A 25,175-nucleotide genomic window follows, 5' to 3' on the forward strand; every position below is an offset into this window, starting at 1 on the left:
ATATTTTTTCATCTTCAAATTTTATGTGGATTTGAAAATGGAGTGCCACATTCCCCTCTGTTGTCACTCTGATGACTTTCGCTATCCACCCCCCTTTATTTTTACATTCTTATCTCTTGTACAGAAGGTACAGATCCTTCCTTTAGTATGTTCCAGTTTTCATCAGTTGTCTGTTCTACCAGAATGTCTTTTCCATTATTTTCTATTTGGGGATGTAGAGGAAGTGACATTTATTATTCACCACCAAGTCCTTTGCCAGACACTTTGCACACGTCATCTCTTTTAGTCCAAATTGCCTCTCAGTTGTATATTTATTATTGACCCTGATTTGCAGTACAGAAAGCTAAGAGTTAGAAAAGCCAAATAATTTGTCCAAGGTCCCATAAATGCTGAGATCACAATTTGAATATGGGACTGTGCCTCCAAATCTCTGTGTTGATTTTGCTGCACCACACTAACTCCATCTAAGTGGTACTTTTCAGAGGATTAGGTAATGTAGGTAAGCATATCTTCTAAACTATCAAGCACTATCATTCACATGTGGAATTTCTTACTCATACTTTATACTCTCCAGCACAGTAAGATGAGTACATTGGTATGTAATGAATGCTTTAGGAGATCATGACTGTAATGGAACTTTAAAATTTAGGTGAAATGGTGTCAATGAATTGTTAGCTAAAATCTAATCTTCACCTATTTCTTTTCAAGACACAGCTGTCAAAGTGAAACATCCCATCTTTACAAAAGATATTAAATATGAACACATAACAGTAAAATCATTGCAGGGAACATAAAGGGTTATGGAATAAAATCTGAAATCATACCTATTGTAGCATTAAGCCTTATATTTCATATAAAATCGTGAGAATACTTTGGAACTCAAAGTTACACATTGTTGCTGTCATTGTTACCCAGGTGTTCCAGATTGCGTATGTGATTGTGAAAGCAGCTAACTCTCCTCGGCCTGGAAATTGGATCTTGGAACGCTCACTTGATGATGTTGAATACAAGCCCTGGCAGTATCACGCTGTAACGGACGTAGAGTGCCTGACCCTCTACAATATTTACCCCCGCACTGGACCACCATCGTACGCCAAAGATGATGAAGTCATCTGTACCTCATTTTATTCCAAGATACACCCCTTAGAAAATGGAGAGGTAAGAAGAGAAAACTCACCATGAGTATATTTAGGATGGCCAAATAGGCTTGTCAGAAAGACTTGACTATATAAGTAATTAACTTCAGGGAGATTTTAATATAAGATTTCACAGAAGTACATTTAAACGAGTTGTTAAATAAAAAGGAAAAACCCAAGGTGATTAGAATTTTCACTGCCTTCATTTAGTATGTATCTCTTATCTCCAATAAAGATCAGAGAAGAGGAAGTGGGTTTAAGTTGGGAAGTCAATGACTAATTCGACATATAAAGAGACTTTCTGACAAGGAAGATTGCCAATGTTTGGAGAAGGACTGAGACCCTAAAGGAAGTCTTAGCTCTGTGGTACTCTGGTCTGAAGGTGGGGACAAAAGTGGTGAATTTGGAAAGAAATAAAATTCACACCAAGGACTTATATAAAAAGGAATTCCATTTTTTGCTGTCACCACATATGGGGTTTCTTTTCTTTGGTCAGGCTTTGCTTATTACATAATTGATATATTCTTAATTCAAAAGTGTTCTACTTTTCTGTAGCATCATTTATCCTGGGGTTAAGATTTTAGATTCATTCATTGGCTTTAAGACAAGACTGAAACCCTGGCTTTTCCTGTTAACAGTCTTGAGCCACCTCTGTGCCTCATTTTTGCCTCCTATAAATGAAGAACAAGAATGTTAGTTCTTACTTCATATTATTAGTCAGAAGATTAAATGAATTGTTACATTTAAAGCATTAGAGCAGGGCTGACATATATGCCAAGAGCTCTGGAAGCATTAGCTATTTTTGTTATTGCTGAAATAATAACTATTGTGTAGTTTTTATGATTATTATTAGTTTTCTTTCAAATACTCGAACCTTAACTAAGTGACTTTCTTGGGCTGTCTAATTATATTTCCCTAATCTCTCTCCCTTCAGCAAATGTAACCTGGTTCCTTTTGTCCTACCTGCTTATATACATCTCTGTATTCTCTTCTCAATAATCTGTATACCTGAAGCTAGTATCATTTTTACATTCACATTTTCAGAAAACCCATTATTCATATTTTATCATGTCCACCTCAGCCAATCTAAGGTTATCTCCTTAAACACTTCTGGGAGAAAGTTAGATTTTTGACATAAATCTATTGCACTGTCTTTCGACATTATTATTCTATGAATATATATCAGCGCATCACTATATTTCAAATTCCATGTTCAAAAATATCACTTTTGGGGGAAAAAATTCCAAATAGTGCTCTCAGCAGAGATCTCAATCTGCCAAATGACAGGGAGTCAAATGCAGTGCGTGAAACAGCTGTTCAACCTGCTCTGTGCCTAGAGACATCAGAACTCGGCCAGATTGGCCCGAGGATAGGGGGGAGGGAGGGAGGGCAGAGAGAAGAAATTTGAGCTGAATTTTTATTATTTTACTTCTGGGTCTAGTCTTTACTCAGGACTAATAATTATCTAATATTCATAAAGCTATTCTTACCTTAAAAAGGTCCAGTTCGGAAATTGGTTGAATAATATAAAGTTGTATAAGATATGTAACATACAAGTTTCATGCACACCCCCAAATCATTGTTCCTACATTGATGGTGGTCCTCCACTGTAGCAGCCTGTCAACACGGAAAAAACAGACGTGTTGCTTGTTTGTTTAACTGGCCATATTGTTTTCACTCCTACGCATTCACCAAAAATACTCACTAATAGTGACTATTAAGAATAACTTATTTAACTTTTTCTGTAACATGTTTTTAAGTCTATTTTTTTCTCATGGAAAAATGAGGTTAGAAACAGAAAGTAATTCAATGTATTTGAAGTAGAATGACAGTACTTAAAAATGGTAATTAAATTCTGACCTCTCCTGGGATATCTGCCTCATTCTATATGACTTACACTGTAAAACATCTTACTTTGTGAAATAAACAGGTCCAGCGAAGGTAGGTGATACTCACCAAGACACCCAGTTCAACTGGTAACAGCACTGAGCCAAGAATCCAGTTCCCTTGACTCCCAAGTTAATGTTTCTTCCATACTTTAGTAAAGGTTGGAAGTTGATTTTAAATGGTTGGTAATTGCTAAATTCAAAACTGTTTTAGAGGAAACACAGAGATGCTGAATCTAGTATAAGTAAAAAGAGTCCTAATTCTGAGATACCATGATTCGGAAGAATGTCCCTAAGATTAGAAGACTGAGTTCTTTCTGGGCCTTACTCTAGCCTTTCTGGGATCATGGGCAGGTTACGTAATCTCTTTGAGATTGAATTTCTTTAACACATGAATTAGTTTAATATATAAATTGCCCTAAGTCATCTTTCCTTCTAAAGTAATATGATTTTGGATATCACCTAAAATATAACATGCGGGGCTATTCTAAAAGTTTTGGAAGCCTGTCTCCAATATTTCCCAGACAAATGACTGTGAAATTATCTTACTATCATTAAATTTTAGTTTTATAGTAATGCGCTTCTGGTTATCACTTGAAATATAATTGTTACGTACTATGATCAAAACCTTTCATAGGAGTGACAGCCAAGTAAGAGAAACAAACATATAAACCAGTAAACGCAAAGTGATACTATAAATGCTTCAATAGAAGTATGTGCAGAGACCAGTAAATCTCCTGCTGTGTGAGCCAAAAGAGCCACATTTAGAAGATGGCTTCTCAGAACACAGGGAAACCAGAAACAATTCATAGTGTCTCAAAAGTGTCAGGGCCAATATGCAAATTCATCTCCAGTATGTCCTATGAATTAAACTAAGCATGTAGCATAATTCACCTCCATTGTTGAAGGATTCTTTTTTTCATTTTTAAAAATTTTATTGTATTTTTTGTTACCATTTATTCCCCTACACCCTCTGCCACCTCTACCCACCCACTTCCCCTGTAATCACCACACTGTTGTCCGTGAATTCTTTCTCTTATTGGGTACAGAAGTACCAGTTTACAGTTATTTTTTTTCTTTATTTTTATTGTTGACGTCGTTGCTGATGTCTCCATTGCCCTCCCCTTTGCCCCCTCCTCCCAGCCTCCTCTCCCCCTTCCACCTGGCCATCGCCACACTGCTGTTGGTGTGTGTGGGTGAGACATACATGTTCTTTGGCTAATCCCTTCACCTTCTTTCATTCAGTCCCACTCTCCCCCCTCCCCTCTGACATCTATCCGTCTGTTCCATGTATCCATGCCTCTGTTTCTATTTTGTTCATTAGATTCCACATATAATTGAGATCATACAGTATTTTTTCTTTCTCTGACTGGCTTATTTCACTCAGCATAATAATGTCCAGGTCCATCCATGCTGTCACAAAAGGCAAGAGTTCTTTCTTTTCTATGGCCATGTAGTATTCCATTGTGTAAATGTACCACAGCTTTTTTATCTTCTCATCTACTGATGGACACTTGGGCTGTTTGTAAATAATGCTGCTATGAACATAAAGGTGCACATATTCTTTCGAATTGGTGTTCCGAGATTCTTAAGCTATGTTCCCTGGAGTGGGATCACTGGGTCAAAAAGCAGTTCCATTTTTTAACCTTTTTGAGGAAACTCCACCCTGTTTTCCACAGTGGCTGTACCAGCCTGCATTCCAACCAACAGTGCACTATGGTTCCCTTTTATCCACATCCTTGCCAGCACTTGTTTGTCGATTTAATGATGGTAGCCATTCTGGCAGGTGTGAAGTGATATCTCATTGTGGTTTTAATTCACATCTCTCTGATGGTGACGCTGAACATTCTTTCACATGTCTTTTGGCCATCTCTATGTCCTCTTTGGAAAACTGTCCATTCAGGTCTTTTGCCCATTTTTAAATTGGATTGTTTATCTTCCTGGTGTTGAGTTGTATAAATTCTTTATATACTTTGGAGATTAACCCTTTATCATCTGTAAAATGATGTTGGGAAAATTGGACAGATAAGGCCAAAAAATGAAATTCAATCACTAACTTACACCATACTCAAGAATAAACCCCAAATGGATAAGAAAAGTAAATTCAGCTACTCCCAAGAAAGATTAATCCTGCATCCGGTATCCTGGGCTTGTACTCAAAGGAAAAAGAGAGGCTCACTCTGAGCTATGATCAAGCCTCAGTACCTGTTTGGCCAAGTGGGGGATAATGGAGGACAGTGCAGGGGTAATAGTATGACCAGTATGTTGTTATCCAGCCTGTAAACAGAAGGAAGCTTTGAACTGAAGCCTTCCAAGAGGTTCATTTCAGAAAGGCACTTTTTGTACAATTACTGCCAAGAAAGGGCTCAGCAGGGACCCTGCTTTGCTTGCTTGTAGAGAATGACGCTGAGCCCCCAAATAGGAATTACTGGGTGTACCCTATAATTGACCAAAGAGGGCCTCCATCACTTTGAGGCCAGCCAAAGAAAGGAGCTTTGGTGGGAACACCCACATAGACATACATACCCCTCCAGCAGTGCCGCAGGGAGCCAACTCCATCCAGGGTTCCTATCAGCCCAGTTGCTGCCTCTGTAGAAATAAGTTGCCCGGACTCTATTGAGAGCTGCTAACAAGAACTGCCACTTGGGGGCACCATGGAGAACTGCACTTGCAGCAGTGGTTCTTCCCAAAATTCACTTTACCTTGAAATCATAAGGAGCATTTGAAAGATAGCTATTTCTAGCACCAGGGCTTTAAATTTAGTAGATTTGGAAAGGGCTCAGGAAGCTAGAGCTCAGGAGTACTTTAAAAGAGTGAGGGGTAGGCAGAGACAAATGTATTTGAAAAAATAAATTAATTAATTAAAAAAAGAAACTAGCTATATGTTTATGATATGTATTATTAAAAAAAAAAAGAGTATTCCTGGTCATTTTCATATCTCTATTCCTAGCTTATTGTTCAGGTATTTCCAGTCTTCCCAAACAGTGGGGAAGAACAGCTTTTTAGAGAGAGTGTCAGTCATTCTAAACTATTTTCTTTCTTTTCTTTAAAAAATTTATTTATTTATTTATTTTTAGAGAGAGGGGAAGGAAAAGAAACATCAATGTGCAGTTGCCTCTCACTCGCCCCCTCCTGGCAACCTGGCCTGCAACTCAGGCATGTGCCCTGACTGGGAATCAAACTGGAGACCCTTTACCTCACAGTCCAGCTTTCAGTACACTGAGCCACACCAGCCAGAGCCATTCTAACTACTTTCAAATGAAGAAAGAGACTAACATTTTTCTGTCAATAAACATGCTTGGCTTTGGTGAACTGAATCTCTGGGTAGGTTCGGTTGAATAAATAAACTGAACTTTAGGTTATCAGTAGTATGAAGGAGCAGCTAAGAGATGAAAATCGTGCTGACATGGATGGGCTGCATCAGTGGCACTGCTTTCAGGGTCCTAGAATTAAAATGGTCATACATGATTTGGTTGGGTTTTTTTTTTTTCTGTTACATGAGAGTCGCTCCTTTCTGTGACTGGGATTACTCCTTCTAATTTCTTTGGATTGTCACTAGACTGCTAACTAAATATTCGTGGTTGCCATAGTAATTTTTGCTCAATTTCTTCATACAGAGAACTTTAAGATATTTACAAATGATTTCCTCCCCTTCTACCACAGTCTCTCCCTTTCTCCTTGACTGCCACTCAAATGGAATTTAGATTCAACTTTGATTTTTTGCTTCTCAAACATGGCAGGCTTATATAAAATTCCCTGGAGAAAACATCATTAATTCTTAAAGACACCTTTTTCTCCTGTAAATTTTACATAGACTTGATATTATTTTGACTTCCTATGTGACAGGATTTTATACATACATAAAGAATATTTTTCTTCCTCTTTTTGTCACCAGACATTATGGTGATCCTTAGAATTCCAAATACTGGAGAATGAGGAAATAAACACAATACTGTATTAAGAAATATTCCTGAGATCCTTCTTTGATGTAATATTGTTAAGGATATGTAACATGATTGCATGTTTGAGTTTATGTGAAAATGTAGGAAAGGAAATGAGGAACTAGTCTTTCTCAATTACCCTTGGAGTTGCTCTTTTACAGAGAAGCAGCAGGGTGTCATTAATTTGTATCTGTTTGAATAGAAATTGATGGAAATAATTGCTTGGGGTTTTAGACATCCCTTCTCTATAAACAATTCTTGCATTGACCAACATGGGGCCAGTTAGCACCAGGAACAACAGCATGAAAGTGCCTCATTACAATGAGGATTACATGGCATTTTTCAAAAAACACAATGTTTCAACTCCAGTTGAAATACACAGAGCACTTGATATATTTTGGAATTACACATACATAAAATCCATGATTTATTTAAATTATTTGTATTTGAAAACACACCTTGATAATAAAATAAAGATCAAATTTAAAAGATTATATTATTTCCTATTGATCAATTTATGGATTCCCTCCAACAATGTTGTTTCTAGGAAGTATCAGTAAATCCTTGTTAAATTAATACAGTATTGCTGAAATATCATGCAGGGCAGAGAAACTAAAGGAGAATGGAATCTTACAGAGGTAAGGCCAACAGAGAAGACCTGGTTATTATCTCAGTGCTAAAATGGAGCAGAAGGGTAAACTTCTGTTGAGCTGGGTATAGAAGTGTATAATTGTGTAGAAGGTACAGAGGTGCAGCTTGCTGTCTTGTAGGTCATTCAAGTATAGTCTGCCACTGATTAACTATTGGGCTTGGACAGACGAGTAAACCATCCAATATGTGTCCAGGCCAGTTCACATGATTATAATGAAGATTAAGTTAGGTCATTTATGACAATGCCTCCTTGTAACATATATAATACGAAAGCAAATTCTCTAGTTCAATAACTAGCATTGGCATAAGTCCACCCCTCAATTCAGGATGAGTGAACTGACTTCATCTGAATTGAGGTTGAGACACAGGAAATGGCAGAGCCACACCATGATATTTTGTGGGGTCAACCCTAGAGTGACTGGGGTGAATTAAACAGGACTAAAAGAATAAGTAAAGCAAAAAACATTGAGCTTGCTGAAGTTTAAAAGGCCAGAAGGAACAGATGAGAGTCTCAAATATTGACATGGGTTAGCCTGGGGCCAGGAAGATAGTAGCAATCATAGCTATTCATTCCACACCTATTTTATGGCAAGCATTACTCCAAGGGTTTACAAGTATAAATACATATGTACTAATACTTGTCTCATTTTACAGTTGAGGTAAAATTTGTGCAGAGAGGTCAAATAACTTGCCCTGTGTTCCACAGCTGTGGTTTGAATCCAGTGAGCACCAGAAAAGCACAAGGACAACAGCTTTCTGCTGTCCTTTGGGGTTTCTGGAAAATCCACCGGGCACCTTGAACTCAGATGTCCCCATCCCTTAGCAGGCTGTGCTTCCCTTGGATTGGCTTATAGGGATTTAACTCTTTAATGTCTTAAGAAAAAAATCATTTACATTTTTTCTTTTTGATGGGTAAATTATTTATTTTTATAATAAAGTTTTTAAAAATTTTACATTCTCATTTTCTTAACATCTATTGTGCATATATTTTACCTTTTTAATAATCTTTAGTTTCTGTTTTTAAAAGTTTTACCTTGGTATATTTGTATTTATTGTATTTTTTATTTTGCAAACTTTATTCTGGTAAATGATTTGTATTTCTTTCATATTGTCATAGGTAAGTAGGTTGGTGGGTGGATAGATAGATAGATAGATAGATAGACACAGGTATAGATATACAGATACAATTTTTGATTTTAAGAATTAGGTGTGCTTCAATTATGCCCCACTTGCCAGATTTCTTTTGTCTTCAAGTTCTCTTAAATCTGGTTTTTACTTCTCAAAAATTTTTCTTGTAATTTCATCAATTTTATAGTAGCTGTAGTTTAAGGTATTTTACATTATTTTTTATCATTTTATCTTTAGCTTATTTTGTAACTTTATGGTTTAAATGTCCTGTGTGTCTTGCATGTAATTGCTTTTATTTATTTCTTTCACTTAGCCGATAGGAAAAGGGATCTTAAAACCCGCCAAAAAAGTTACCCACAATGAGAATAACCCAAAATAAGAGAGGCCCTTGTCTCTTTTATTCCCCAGTTTAGAAAATCAGTAGGCTTTTTCAACTGTTATTTAAATAGCTTCTCCAAAACTTAGTTTCATTTCAATGTTGAATCCCAAAAAACTAACAGCAACAGAATATCCATTGACCAACAATTCTTATCAAGATTATAATATTAATTTATATGCATACCTTTTAAAGCACTTTTTTATTTTTTTATTTTTTTAATTAATTAATTTATTTTTTCAAATATATTTCTCTCCGCCTTCCCCCCACCACTTTCCCCTGCTCCTCTCCTCCCTCTCCCTCCCTCAATCCTTCCCCACTTTGGCTTTGTCCATGAGTCCTTGCAATATGTTTCTTGACTTGCCCCTTCCCTTCTTTTTTCCCCACCCACCCCTCCCTCCTTCCCTCCTGTCTCTGTTGGTTTCTTTTTTCTTTCAGTGTTGCTGGTCTTGTTTTCTTTGCATCTATGTATTGTTTGTTAGGTTTCACTTATAGGTGAGATCATATGGTATTTGTCTTTCGCCCCCTGGCTTATTTTGCTTAGCATAATGCTCTCCAGTTCCATCCATGCTGTCATGAAGTGTAGTAGTTCTTTTTTTCTTTCTGCTGTGTAATATTCCATTGTGTAAATGTACCATAGTTTTTTGATCAAATCATCCTCTGATGGGAACTTAGGTTGCTTCCAACACTTGGCTATTGTAAATTGTGCTGCTATGAACATTGGGGTGCATAGGTTCTTTTGAATTAGCGTTTTGGGATTCTGAGGGTATAGTCCCAGCAGGGGAATCACTGGATCAAAAGGCAGTTCCATTTTCAGCTTTTTGAGGAAATTCCACACTGCTTCCCACAGTGGCTGCACCAGTCCGCATTCCCACCAACAGTGTACTAGGGTTCCCTTTTCTCCATAGCCTGGCCAGCACCTGCTGTTTGTTAATCTGTTTATGAAGGCCATTCTGACTGGTGTGAGGTGGTACCTCATGGTGGTTTTGATCTGCATTTCTCTGATGGCTAGTGATGCCTAGCATCCTTTCAAATGTCTCTGGGCCCTCTGTATCTCTTCCTTGGAAAAGCATCTGCCCACGTCCTTTGCTCATTTTTTGATTGGATCATTTGTCTTCTTGGAGTGGAGTCGAGTGAGTTCTTTATATATTTTGGAGATCAAACCTCTATCTGATGTATCATTAGCAAATATATTTTCCCATAGAGTTGGCTCCCTTTTCATTTTGCTGATGTTTTCTTTAGCCATGCAGAAGCTTCTTATTTTGATGAGGTCCTACTTGTTTATTCTTTCCTTTATGTCCCTTGCTTTAGGAGACACATCAGTGAAAAAATTGCTGCATGGGATATCTGAGAGTTTCCTGCCAATGTTCTCCTCTAGGACTTTGATGGTGTTGCGACTCATATTTAAGTCTTTTATCCATCTTGAGTTTATTTTTGTGTATGCTGTCAGCTGATGATCCAATTTCAATTTTTTGCATGTAGCCGTCCAGCTCTCCCAACACCATTTGTTGAAGAGGCTATTATTGCTCCATTTTATGCTTCTACCCCCTTTGTCAAATATTAGTTGCCCATAGAGACCTGGGCTTATTTCTGGGCTTTCTACTCTCTTCCACTGGTCTATGGGTCTGTTCTTGTGCCACTACCAGATTGTTTTGAGTATAGTGGCTTTGTAATATACTTTGATGTTCAGTATTGTGATCCCTCCTACTTTATTTTTCTTTCTCAAAATTGCTGCAGCTATTCAGGGTCATTTATGGTTCCATATAAATTTTTGAAATGTCTGTTCTATTTCTGTGAAATACATCATTGGTATCTTAATAGGGATTGCGTTGAATCTATAAATTGCTTTGGGTACTATGGACATTTTGATGATATTAATTCTTTTAATCCATGAGCACGGTATATGCTTCCATTTATTTGTGTCTTCCTTAATTTCTTCAATGTTGTATAGTTTTGTGCGTACAGGTCTTTTACCTCCTTGGTTAAATTTATTCCTAGGTACTTTATTTTTCTTCTTGCTATATTGAATGGTATTTTTTTTTCTGATTTCTTCTTCTATTGCATTACTGGTGTACAAAAATGCCTTTGATTTCTGAATATTGCCTTTGTATCCTGCTGTTTTGCCAAATTCACTGATTAGGTTGAGGAGTTTTTTGGTGGAGTCTACAGGGTTTTCTATGTATATTATCATATCATCTGCAAACAATGATAGTTTTGCTTCCTCCTTTCCTATTTGGATGCCTTTTATTTCTCTTTCTTGTCTGACCACTGTGACTAGGACTTCCAATACTATATTGAATAGAAGTGGTGAAAGCGGACATCCTTGTTGTGTTCCCGATCTTAGTGGGAAAGCTAAAAGCTTTTAGTTTTTGCCCATTGAGTATGATTTTGGCTGTAAGTTTTTCATATATGGCCTTTATTACATGAGGAATGCCCCGTTTATTCCCATTTTGCTGTGTTTTGATCATAAATGGGTGTTGTACCTTATCGATTGCTTTTTCTGCGTCTGCTGAGATGATCATGTGGTTTTTGTCTTTCCTTTTGTTTACGTAATGTATTACGTTTATTGACTTGCGTATATTGAACCATCCCTGCATCCCTGGGATGAATCCCACTTGATCATGGTGGATAATCTTTTTAATGTATTGCTGGATACAGTTTGCCAATATTTTGTTGAGGATTTTAGCATCTGTGTTCATCAGCAAAATTGGCCTGTAGTTTTCTTTCTTTGTAGGGTCTTTATCAAGTTTTGGGTTTTGATGCTGGCCTCATAAAAAGAGTCTGGGAATCTTCCCTCCTCTTGGATTTTTGGAATAGTCTAAGAAGGACAGGGGTTAGCTCTTCCTTAAACGTTCCCTAAACTTCCCTCTCAGGACTGCCTTTGCTGTGTCCCATACATTTTGGACTGTTGTATGTTCATTTTCATTTGTTTCCAGAAACTTTTTGATTTCTTCTCTTATCTCATTATTGACCCATTCATTGTTTAATAGTCTACTGTTCAGTCTCCATGAGTTTGCAAGTTTTTGAGGTTTTTCTTTAAGGTTGATTTCCAGTTTCAAGTGCTTGTGGTCCAAGAAAATGCTTGGTATTATTTCAATTTTCCTGAATTTGCTGAGACTTGCTTTGTGTCCCATCATGTGGTCTATCTTTGAAAAAGTTCCATGCGCATTTGAAAAGAATGTATATTTTGCTTCTTTGGGATATAAGGTTCTATATATATCAGTTAAGTCCCTTTGGTTTAATGCGTCATTCAGCTCCACAATATCCTTGTTGATGTTTTGTTTGGAAGATCTGTCCACTTTTGACAGTGGGGTGTTAAAATCCCCTACTATCAGTGTGTTGCTGTCTATATCTTTTTTGAAGTCATCCAAGATTTTCCTTATATATTTGGGTGCTCCTATGTTGGGTGCATATAAGTTTACAATGTTTATGTCTTCTTGATGGAGTCTTCCTTTAAGTATTATAAAATGTCCCTCTGCGTCTCTTTTTATAGCCTTTGTTTTGAAATCTATTTTGTCTGATATAAGTATTGCTACTCCTGTAAAGTACTTTGTAAGTTTATATTTATTCTCTAGGCTTCAAAGACAAGCTACTCCTCTAAATTTTTACTGTATGAAATTGTTGAATGCTGAACAAATATTTTAAGCACATAAGGAAGATGGTACAAGTTTTAATCAGAGAAGAATCTTCAAAGCACATGTCTGGTTTGATTTTCATAAGAACTACATTATAGGAGATCTAATAGGAACTATTTAAAGAAGGTTGTAGAAAATGTTTTCTTTATAAATTTTAACTTCATATAATAAGGCATTAGCTATTGAATATAACGTCTTTCCAGACATAGTTATGGAATGAGTGTTCTAGTCTGTGGGTGTCCCAGGGGTCACCACATAGTAAATAGGCCAGTGACAAATTAGATAAGATAATGTTCCTTACCAGGAGCATCTTAAGGAAGTAATCCATTGATTCTATGTATGTGTCATAGTCAGTTTGAGCTGTTATGACAAAAATACCATAGACTGGCTTAAACAGCAGACTCTTTGGTTGATTTTTTTCTCACAGTTCTGGAGCTAGGAAAGCCAAGATCAAGATGACAGTATGAATGGGTCCTGTTTACTCAATGGTGGATAAAGCAGAAAGAGAAACTCTTTAGTGACATTACAGAAGGTGAAGAGGTTAGCCAAAGGACATACATACATAACCTATAGAAACAGACAACACTGCAGAGATGACAGGAGGGAAGGGGAGTTAGGGGCTGGCTGGAGGCAGGCAGGAGGTGGGGAATGGGGAAATCTGTAATAGTATCAGCAAGAAAAATAAAGAAAAAAAAGTGTGTCTTCTCATGAGGGCTCTAATCCCATGATGAGGACCCCACCCATGTGACTTAATTGTCCATCAAAGTTCCACATCCAAATACCATCACACTGGGATTAGGGTTTCAACATGTGAGTTTTAGGAGATAAAAATATGCAGTCGAAACAGTGGGTTACTCTTATAAATAAACAACAGAGCCCTTGTTGTGCTGCAGAAGTGTACTTAGAACTCCAGGTCTTCTTAAGCATCATAACATGGTTTAGTTTTTGACTATAAACTTTAATGTCCCACCAAAAGCTGTCTGAGTATAGGAATCCTTTAATTCTTTGCATATTTCTATAAGAAAGAATACAATGCCTTGTTAGACAGACTTGAGACCCATTATAATAACATAATTACTTTTTAAAACAAAGTCCTCCAATTTCCTAACACAGTAATCCTTTTCTGAAAGCTTTAAAATTGGCAGTTATATTTTTGAAAATAGTTACCCATTTTATGACATAGGAAGAGAGCTTACAGAAACCAAGGTTTTAAATTGCTTCTAAGAGATTTGGTTCTTCAAACTATGGATAATTATATCAAACATCACATTTGGCAGAAAGACAGTAATTCCCCATCTTATAATTTTATTAAAAATATTAAGGAAAGAACCAGGTAATTATAAATTTTGTTCCATCAAAGCTTAAAAATTTGTTTTTCTTTTATTTTTTTCTCATATTTATTCTTTCAAATTGCTACTTTTATTGTTAATTAGCTAAATAATAAAATCTTTTCTGAACTGAATTGACATCATCTATCTCATTGTCAGAAAAGATAACCTCCTATATTCTTATTTACTAATCTGTTAGTATTTTGGACATTTATTTAATATTTTGTCAATTTTTATGTGAATAAGATTTTGGTTTTTATTTTTTAGGCTGGTTGATTTTTGTTTGAAGAACACTGTGTTCATATACTCCACTTTGGGTCAATACTAAAACCACCGTCTTCTAAGGATATCTGCAAAAAATGACACAAGATTTAATATTACATGGAGTCTATAGCTTGTACATCCAAAAATGCTTTTCTTCCACATAAATATTGTAGAGACAGGAGCAAAAGCATTTAGTTATGCCAATACCTTATAGAAGATTCTCTATAGAAGAATGCCTTATAGAAATCTGGGTAAATCAAGTTCCACTTTTTATACTCACTGCAACTTATCATAGAGAAAGCTTACGCTCAAGTTCTGTGATCTGGGAATTATAATTTGTCAAGTTTTTGGGGTCTCAAATCTAAAGTACACTGAGATTACAAAATTGTGAAGCAGATCTGATATTTATTTTATACAGAAGGAAGGAAAAATAACTATAAACACAGTGGATTTCATAAGAAACTTTTGAGACCATTGCAGCTCATCTGTGACTTTTAAAATCAAGTCTGAAATCCTAAGCAAACATCCCATGATGGAATGGCAGGTCATGCTAGATTTGAGGCTGTCATATTATTTTTTCCCCACATTACCAAATTAAAGACTAATCATTTCTGTTAAGAAGCAAATCTCATGGAAATGAAGAGGATTATTGAGCTAACTGTTGTTATTGTTACCAGTAATATTGGGAATAACCATTATGTGTATGATGCCTCATCAGTCGCAAATCACTTTTCCTACATTCTTTTATCTGATCATCACCGAAGTTTTGAAGATGCTTGAAACCAAAACCCTTACCATTCTCATTTTACAGACTGAGGTTAAATAACTTGTCTGTGGACACATAGTGGTAAATACTCAAAATTAATCTCTGATCCAGGTGCAGTTCAAATCTTCCTAATGGCAAACCTCATAACCATTTCACTTCATAAACTGAACCCCTTAGGTCCAATCCAGCATCTTCTAAATGTGTATTTACCATTGCTCACAAGGGCTGCGTGACACTGTGTGGATAATTAAATACCACCCACCATCTCTACTGGGGAAATCCTGAGGGTGTCAGTTAATCAGTCTCACCCAGGAAAGATAATGTAGTAGTATCTTTATTGCAGAAGTACACTTGAGCATACAACAAAGGATCTTGAAGCTATTAAAATAAGCCTCTGATCCTTAGGGAAACGCTTTAAACACTAGAGCTATCATCAAAAGTCCTTGAGTCAAGTAACCCAGGAGTAGAATGGCTATGATTACACTCTACAAGCAAACTTAAAACGATATCGGGAGCCGCTTTTCTAGGCTCCCTGCTATGAAATGAAAACTGGAGAAAAATCTACTGCACAGCATTATGGCCTGAGGATGTATACTATTTTGCACTTTGGCAGACCAACTGCAGCCAAATATTTTCATTGGAAGTACGGAAATAAATGACTTTGCTGGATTCTGCTACCTAGGAATCACATAAGACATACAATTTAAATTCTAATCGTGGGTAGTAAAAATCCTATGATCCCCATTTGCAAAAGAGAATGGCAACCCTGGCAAGATTACAAGTTAGAAAATTACATTCCCCTTGTGTAAATTTGTTCTTTAGCTTCATTCAGTAATAAGAATTATTTATTTTCTTATTCAACAGATAAATACCTTCTTAAACTAAGCCTACTATTAGGTTGAGCCATGTGAAATGGCCAATATTTGACTATTTTTAGTCAATAAAATGCAGTTTCCTAGGGTTTAGATTAATATATGCCAAAGCATGAATAGAAATACTTGCAGAAATGTAAAATGTTCTAAACATAATCTCATATGTATACATTATTTTAGCAAAACTATTAAAGGGAAATCAAGTCCCTTCATTGAAACAATAATTTATAAGTATAAGAATTTATACTAGTTATTTTTGTGAAGGTCTTTCTTTATGTATTAGTAATACAGTGAATGCTAGGCTAAAAAGTAAGTCATACTGCATTTGTTTTCAGTTTTTGGTGATGGAGAGAATAACAAATAGCCTTTTCTTATAAATAATTAGGCATTACACCCGTGTGGAAGTTGAAAGTATATTGGTTACCAGTAATAAGATTGGGAACCATGTTGTTTTGGCCCATTGAATGTAAAACATGTGTGTGTGTGTGTCTGTTTCAATGCAGACACATTCCAGTACCCTTATACATGGAGCACAGTCATGGATATGTGTTAACTGTATCAGAAGTGACAGCAGCCACCTTCGCAGAAGCATTCCAAATACTTTTACACCTGGCATCCAACTTACAGCAGTTATCCATGAATCTTTTCAGGATAAATTACCTCATTGAAATACTATTGGTGAAAATTATTAAAAATTATGTTAAGGAAAAAAAACCTGTTGAATTTTTTTTTGAAGAAAAAAATTACAGGAATAATTTCATTTTGTTTTCCTTCTTATCTCTACATTTGTTCTTTTTATCAGCAGATCAAAAACATTGTGCTCTTCCTTCTTACAATTTTTTATGCTGCAACCATTTGTCTCATAACAAGATAAACTTTTGTGTTGAATTAGCTGCAGTAGAGCAACTCACACATTAATAATTACTAAGCAAATGCAATCCTAAAAAGGCAGGACATAAGAAATATGGCTGGGATACAAACTCAGTTCAACTTCCAAGTTGTTTCATACTATGAATATATTTTATTGGTTTATATAGCCAATGAGTAGTCCTCAACATTGTTTATATTTTTTCATTAACAAATAACCGATCACCATCTATGTGGGAAATACTCTCTTAGGTGTAGGAATAAAGGATCTTATATTTTGGGGAGGTAAGAGATTAAATAAATCAGGGAATACATCTTAGAGTCTTGGACAAGGTGTTAAAGGCATACCTAGCATAGGAAAGTGTTGGTTGCAGAGAGAGAGAGAGACAGAGACAGAGAGAGTGGCAGTATCTTGGGAACTGCATGGTTTGCCACATAGAAAATAAATGTGGGAGGCAGTGATGGGTGATAAGTTGTCTTCACTGAAATTGCTTTGACTCACCATGATTACTTCAGCTACTGAATATCTGAATAAATTGAGTAGGGAGGCTGTTTGTATTGAGTTGCAAAACAGTTTTAGAATGAGAAAATTCAATTTTAAGCTTACACTTAGGGAAAAAATTCCAAAGACCAGCCTGGCAGAAACTTGTCACAGAATCAGATTTCAAGGGAGCAAAATGCTTTCCCTGTGCAATAATTATGGTTAAGTGCTGGTTAAAATAAAATAATAAAAGTATTTATCAGCATAAGGAATGAAAGCATTGTTTTGCTTTTGTTTATAAAATTCATGCTATTTTGTAATTTTTTTTCCAATGAGACTCACATGACATAAAGTCCCTCTTCAGCAAAACAGACCTATTGCCAAAGTTGCACTATTTTAGCCTTATTTTTTGCTAGCGCTTTTATCAGTCTCCCCTTTGAGAAGTTAACTGTAGAGAGAAAAGCCAAAAGCAAAGCAACCTGTTTTGTCAACACTTACATTGTGTTGTTTGGGTGCTATGACATAGTCCCTGCTATACTAATTAGTTTCATCAAGCATTTGATGACTGCTAATGAAGTTAAACTATTTATATGGACTAAGTTAAATGTAGACATACAAAAACACCTCTCTGTGGCCACAGAAAGTATTTAAACTTGGACAGAGAATTATAAATGATGTTCTCAGGAAGCCAAATTAGTAGCAAAATGTCCTAATTTGGGGGAACTGGTATCCTGGCAACATAATGTGTTTATACCCGTTTTCCTACCCAAAGAGCCACTGTGTTAAAATTGCCGAGGTGCACCCGGGTCTTAGAAGCACCGCAGGGAGGGGGCGTTTAGGATGCGAGTCACGCCCAACCCGGCCCTGATAAGGCCCTGCATTAGGGGCTGAGAGCAGAGGTGATTGGGGCATTTTACCCTTATCCCTGGAATAATAGCACAATTGGTATCTAACTTTCCTTTCTGAAAATAGCAGAGAAAAAAACTGATTTTTTTAGCCAAACAGATTTGTATCAAAAGAGAAAACAAAGGTAGAATGGGAAGAGGAGTTGATGTCAGTGCTTCTCATGACACTCAAATTTGTTTTAAAATAATAAGCAGGATCTCCAACCATGTTAGACTTCAAAATTGGATGCACATCAAATAATTAACAATAGTATATTCATATGTATTTTATATTTATATAATTTATAAATAAAGAGGGGGCTTGTAAAGCATAAGGTAAATTCAAGTCAAGGTTGAAAGATAGAAAATAATTGTGTCAAGAGCAATCAATAAAATATATGCCAAACCAAACAATACTTTGATATTCTTGTCTGGAATGAGGATTTGGGGTTATTTTGAAAAGTAACGTCACCATGACTCTGTCCAGAACTCACAGCTGCAGAAAGAGAAGTAAACAAGTGATCCTGTTAGGAGACTGCAAGGTTAAAGAACAACTGAAAACCAAAAACTTCATGAAGTTTTTGTTAGTTTCCAGTGATATGATTATAGTTCATGCAATTCCCTAAAGGAAAACTACAAAAGGATGTTTCTAGAGAAAGAAATACAAATTCTATTTGCTTGTATGTCTGCTTTTAAATAACAAGAATGAAGACTAGGTAAAAAGAGGTTTTCTGTATTTGCTTTCAAAATTATGTCTATATTTTAACACAAAATTTTTCCCCACTGTCTTTTCATAGAATATGATGTATTTGAAATATCCTACTATTTACTGGGCATTGCTAAAGCTATTAAATTCCATGAGGGAGGAGACCAGGAATTACCGTTTTTATGCATCCCCCCACTCCTCAGTGTACATCATATAAACACATGTGTAAGGTCTTCTGTGCCAACAGCCACATCAGATCACTCATGACTGAGACTTATATGTCTATCCTGGTCAATGAATGAACTAGCTTTCAAATTTGGGACAGGAAAGGAGCACCTTAGAAATTGGAGTATTTGCATGTGTCATTTATTTATGTGTTAGAGCTATCCCAACCTCCCAGGAAAATCAAGGACAGAAAGGTCATCAATTATTCTGCATTCAAATTTATTAATATTTATTATTAACATTTATTAATATTAACTAAGAATATTAACAGACAAAATATGTTTGTATGGCCATAATTATTATTTTATATATCTCATGTTTTGGGGTACCTAAGATATCTATACTTTTTCAGTCCAAAAATAACATATAAGCAAAATGCTACAGGGGTCCCAGAATATTAGCCTTTGGACAGTGCATTAATTACTCAAGTCAAAAAACACTTGATTTTGCAGCCCTATTTCATTATTTAAGAAACTGCTTTAGAAAAAGCTGAGAAATAGCTAGTTTCCTGTAACATAGCACAAAAGTAAATTGGTGTCTCCACTTTGATTTCTCTTTTGAAATTAATTTCCAGTTTGGTTTCCTTTTGCCTCTGGTGTTCTGGATGATCATTGTAGCATCTGGATAATTTTATGTTAACATCTGGAATTGAGGTTTAAAAAAACATTGATGCATATAGAATACTTCTGTAGGACATGTATTTTTCACAGCTGCTGTTTATTCATTTCAGAGAGACATGGCTAAATGAGTGTAACAGCCTCTAAAATTCCTGAGGAAACACAAGCATGTTTAATACAAATTCCTGTCAGTCTATTTTCTCTTCTCCAAGCTTTTCCCACGTTAGTAGTTGAGATCTGTCTAGAAGGAAAAGTTTTGAAAGGTAACAGGTGGTGTCGTTGAGCACATGGACCTTTGAAATCAGGCTTCTTTGGAATCTTGGTCTGGCAGTCAATAGCTGTGTAACCTTGGACACCTCTTTGAAGTCCAGTATTCTCATTTCAAAATGAAGAGGTATAAATACATATCTCTCAACATATGTCATATTAAGTGAGGTGATTTATAGAAAATATTTGACTTAAGGTGGGGACTCAATAAGTGGCAGCTGTTATTTATTTCTGTGTGTTTAGAATGCAACTAAGAATTCTTTTCCTGACCTCGTAGGGCTTTTGTGTATGCAATTAGCAGTTTGGTGATTTGTACAAAGATTTTGGGAGTTCTTACAATTTTGTCTTTGGAAAACTTTTGCTATGAGTAGAAAGAGAAAGAAGGAATCAAGCTAGCTAAGGACATTGTGGAGGAAAACAGAGAATACTTCCTTTCTGAGCTTGTGTAGCACAGGCAATGCATGTACTTGCGGTGTAACTTGAATGTTTAAGCAGCACTTTGGAATTCATACACTGTTAATATCTTTAAGTCTAAGCTACTGTGGGGATGACAAGTATAAGAGTCCTACATTCATTATCACAAATAAAATGTTCAAAATGTTTTGGAATTTCCTTGAATACATTGTTTTGATATTATTGGCTTATTTACCCATCTTGACTCTAAATGATTTTTGTTCATTTCCCCTCCAAAATTATTTACCTTCAAAGATGAAATTTTATAAGTTTGAGTTAGTCAAATAAATCTACTAAAAGTTCTGAACACAGCTCTAAATATTTCCAAAATCTCTTGCGTATTGTTGGGGTATGTGTGAAACCAAGGCAATTAGTGTAAAGGGGTTTTTATGTATTTTGTTGTACATTTTTGATATCTTTGTTAAAAATTAACAGCTTCATTTTAGATTCAGAGATTAAATGATATTTTTCAAAGGAACATGAGTTAACAGAGTTTCAGAAGAATGATTTTAATAACATGGATTTCACACATTGATTCTGAAAACCCAATAATTTTCTTAAATATATTATTTCCTGTGCTCCTGTTATCTTAAAGAAATTGGGAGTTTGCAGCTTGTCTAATTTTTTCTTCTTAGCCCTATACTTAGCAGGGTTTGTGCTCAATAATACAAGACGAATGAATGAATAAAGAGATGATATAATAAATGAATTGATTACCATTTTTATTAAAAAATATCCCTTTTAATACCTCCAGTTATTTCCAAGAAAAGAGTCAAATGTAGTACATAAAAACCATAACTTTAAACTGACAATAAAAAACAAAATTTTACTGAATAAAAAAAGAATTAAAGAAATAGGCACATTTTCTGTGCATCTGGAATGAGTTAGTTACTGTAGTACTGAACTCCTAATTTAATTCAGAATTTCCAGACAATTGGGGCAAAAAAGGAAAATGTTAAATTATGTAGTTTCTTTGTTTGACAAAGTAGAGCTTCCAAATTTTCAAGACAAACATTTTCTTGGCAATGAATTCTCAGAAAAAATTTTAATGCAGTCCTTATGTAAAGACTTCAGAGAGCCAAAAGTATAAAATTTTCAAGCATAACTGGTACAGGGGACAATATTACTTGTTTATTTCTTTCACATAAGAAAACTAAGGATAGAAAATTGAAATTTTACTCAACAATGATATATGTGTCTTTGAGAAACTAAAATAATATGATTCAGTCTCGTAATTCTATGACAGTTGACTTAACAGAGGAAGGAGCCCTGGGGATGGATGTCTGCTCTGCCCATCTTAACGTCACTCTCAGATGTCAAAAGCACAGGCAAATCCTCAGGACTGAATTACTTGGCAGGGACTTAGGCATCAATAGTCCTTGTTGCTAGGTAGCCATCTGTGTGAATAACATAGAATATGTACTACTAACCAAATGCAGAGCTAGCCTACCGCCATACAAGAGTGCATTGTCAGATGACATGTAGTGTGCTTTGTAACTTAACTCATCAAACTTTCACAACAACCTCATGAAGTGGACACTATTATTGTTTCCATTTTACAAGTGAGGAAACTGATGGGCAATATTATCTAGCTAACGAATGATGGAGCCAGGATTTGAACTCAGGCTGATGCTTGTGTGCTTAGCCACAGTCATGAACTTATCCTCAATCTGCCCATGAATTTGTGTTATCATGTGGACTTTACAGAATGAATACTTTAAACTCTGTCATATAATATAGAGGGAGTATTGACATGAACAATGCTAAGGACAACAATAACTAAAATTTGTTTGCCTTAGCCAAGAAAGCACATCATTGGGACTCCCTGCCAAGTGTCTGATTATGGAGAGAATTGCATTGTGATAGCAGAAAGTAAAAAATGTACCTTGAAGAAGTCAAATGAATGGATTAACCTACTCCATGGCATTAGGCTGGAAAAGAGTGCTCATCTTACAGACATGGTCTAATGGAAAGTGCACTGGATTTGAAATAAGAAATAAAAACAGAGTTTTATTCCCAGTTCTACCACTCTTCATTTCTGTAGCCTCTTAGTGTTTCCCTTTTCTGGGACCTTTGATGGGCCTTCTTAAAAACCCAATTATTTTAATAAATTGGTTTAAAGTTTCTGTTTTTTCTACCTTCCAGGTTTATTGTGATACCAAATAAAATAATGTATGTGCATACACTTGGAGATTCTAAGCGGTCTACAAATACACAGTATCCACACATTCTTGCCATAGGTGAAAGGCATCCATCTGATTAATGTACAAACTATTCCAAGGTATTTTGGTGCATTAAAAAAAAAAATCACACTAACTTATTGAAATATACAAAAATTCATTCTCTTTCCCTCAATCCTTAAGAATCTCTATATGAGAGAGGTGCCATTGACACAATGAGGCAAGGCTGAAATTTGAATTTTAAATGTTTTGGGGTTCCTGAACACAGTTAGTAGAAATCTATAATATAACCATTTGTAAATTTTTTAAAATAATTTATCGTTAAAAAAGGAAAGTAAAATTCAAGTAAAATAAAACAAGCTTTTGCTCTGTGGAACATTGTCTAGCAGAGAAATTGGCATGATTGGACTAATATACATGTATTTTTGGACTTCCAGGATTTTATGAAGATCACGCTGATTTAAAAATGTATAATTATTTGGTAAATAAAAATATTATGGGATATTGAAATAAAAAATCAAGAAAAGTGAAATAGTTTTACAGTGTTTACTTAAATGTACTATGGTTAGAATGCCATAAAATATCTGGATTTTAGATGTGATTTTCATGGCCTTTGCTTCACAGATGACTTCATTTTTGTCTCCAGTGCAATTTTGTTTCAAGGCTTACTTATCCTCTATTAAGTGATCCTTCTAAGGCTTTTCAGCACATCTATTCCAATAGAATTGAGAAATCTTTAAAGAAATTAGTATCCTCAAGAGTCTTCACAGTCTTATCTATTGCATTTGCTATGATTTCAAACAAAAGCAAAATATAGAGTAAAAAAGTAGAATTGAACACTCTAGAAGAATCCAAATGCACCTAATATCTTCTCATGCTACTTCCTTATTGCCTTTAGTAAATAATAGCAAAGGGTATTTTAAGCCGCATGAATCAGTATGCCCCTTCAGCAGGACTTTTCAAGGAGTCTTCACAAATGCTGAAATGATTGACAATATCTGAAGCCAAACTGCACAGACTGTGTAGTGTGGTAATAGTTGGTGGGAATGCATGTTAGTCTGGAGGCCCCTGCGGAGTGTAAGACAAAAACCTCCTTTTCCATTGTCCTGCACCCATGGTGGGCTTGGGATCTATTTTCAGAAATAATTACTTACAGAGCACTTATAAAAATAAATGAATCACCCTCCTCACTGTGTTTCTTTGGTTTGGGAAGTTTGTCTGCTAGGCTGTTAATTAGGAGATTTACCAATTTACTAAAAAAGATACTTACTATTTCTTTGAAGACCTCTGAGTCTTCTGCAAATACATTTACAGTTTTTATTTCAAACCCTCTTCATGCTGTTGTTTACCATGTACTTTTACTTAATTTGAGTATTTTAATTTAGCACAAGTCATCCCTATAGATTAACAATTTTCCATTCTCGTTTTACCTAATCATATCTTCTATGTGTTTTCGGTGGTGTGTCTGCTATTCCAAAGATCTCCTTGCACGTTATACACTGGCAGAGCCTCATGACACCCAAAGTAAAAGCTGGAAACCCTGGAAGGAGGTGCTAACAAATAGCCTCAATCCAGAAATTGTATGCTTTTGAAAGAAAGAAAATCATCCTGTTAGTGAAGCTTTAGATTTAATCTTCTAATACCATTATAAATCAGTTTTAAGAAGATTATATCCTGAAAACTATGGGAAAGGCAGCAGATCAAAGAAATTATAAAAGTTATAAATTGTAAATAATATATTTTGAAATTATAATTAAAATTAGCCAGAGTCAATTTTCTAAGGCATTGAACTATTAAAGATTTATGAGTTACCTAAAATCTAAAATCTTCCCTGAGGTAATCATTTCAGCTGAGAAAAAGGAAAGGTATCTTATTTGCTCCTTCACTGTTTAAATTAGCATTTAAAAAAATCAAATTTGTGATTATTACTTATGGTGTTTATTGCAAAATTATGGTTAACCCTCATAATTATGTGCAAAGAGATCACTAAATGTTTTTGTCTTTCCTTAAGACTTAAAATAAGCAGAACTTACAAGTCCCCCAACCCTGTTTGAGTATGTAACTAAATGCCCTATGAAAAGTTTAGTCTTAATCCTATCTAAATCTTTCATCATATCAGCTGATCATTTATAAGCAATTAACAGAATATTGAAGGAAGTACTTTTTTTCCTAACCACATTTATACAATCATTTGTAATGTTCTTTCTGGAAAAAATTTTACATCAATACATATATATAAACACATGCACAAAACCAAAGCGGGGAAGGATTGAGAGTGAGAGGTAGGGGAGGGTGGGAGGCGGAAGTGGTAGCAGGAAAATGGAGACAACTGTACTTGAACAACAATAAAAAAAATTTTTTAAAAAAGAAGAGAACAAAATCTTATATCAGAATTTGTCACATTTTTCAAATGCTTCTGCCTGAGATAACACCAATATAGACTTCTGTGTTTCCCTTGGGCAACTAGATTTCATTCTGGGGTGCTTCAGTCTGTAAATGTGCTTATAATCCA

The 25,175-nt window shown here is 35.5% G+C and overlaps 1 protein-coding gene across 1 annotated transcript in view; it reads left to right on the forward strand.

Moving 5' to 3' along the window:
• Nucleotides 1-25,175, forward strand: part of LAMA2 (laminin subunit alpha 2) — a 525,989-nt gene that overhangs the window by 167,701 nt on the left and 333,113 nt on the right. Inside the window, exon 4 of the mRNA XM_054569946.1 lies at nt 916-1,158. Within this exon, the coding sequence (XP_054425921.1) occupies nt 916-1,158 (243 nt within the window). The remainder of the gene's footprint in view (nt 1-915; nt 1,159-25,175) is intronic.

This window comes from Pteronotus mesoamericanus, unplaced genomic scaffold (genome assembly GCF_021234165.1).
Source record: "Pteronotus mesoamericanus isolate MK-2021 breed Mesoamerican mustached bat unplaced genomic scaffold, CSHL_Meso_final contig_20, whole genome shotgun sequence".
In the NCBI taxonomy this organism is placed as follows: Eukaryota; Metazoa; Chordata; class Mammalia; order Chiroptera; family Mormoopidae; genus Pteronotus; species Pteronotus mesoamericanus.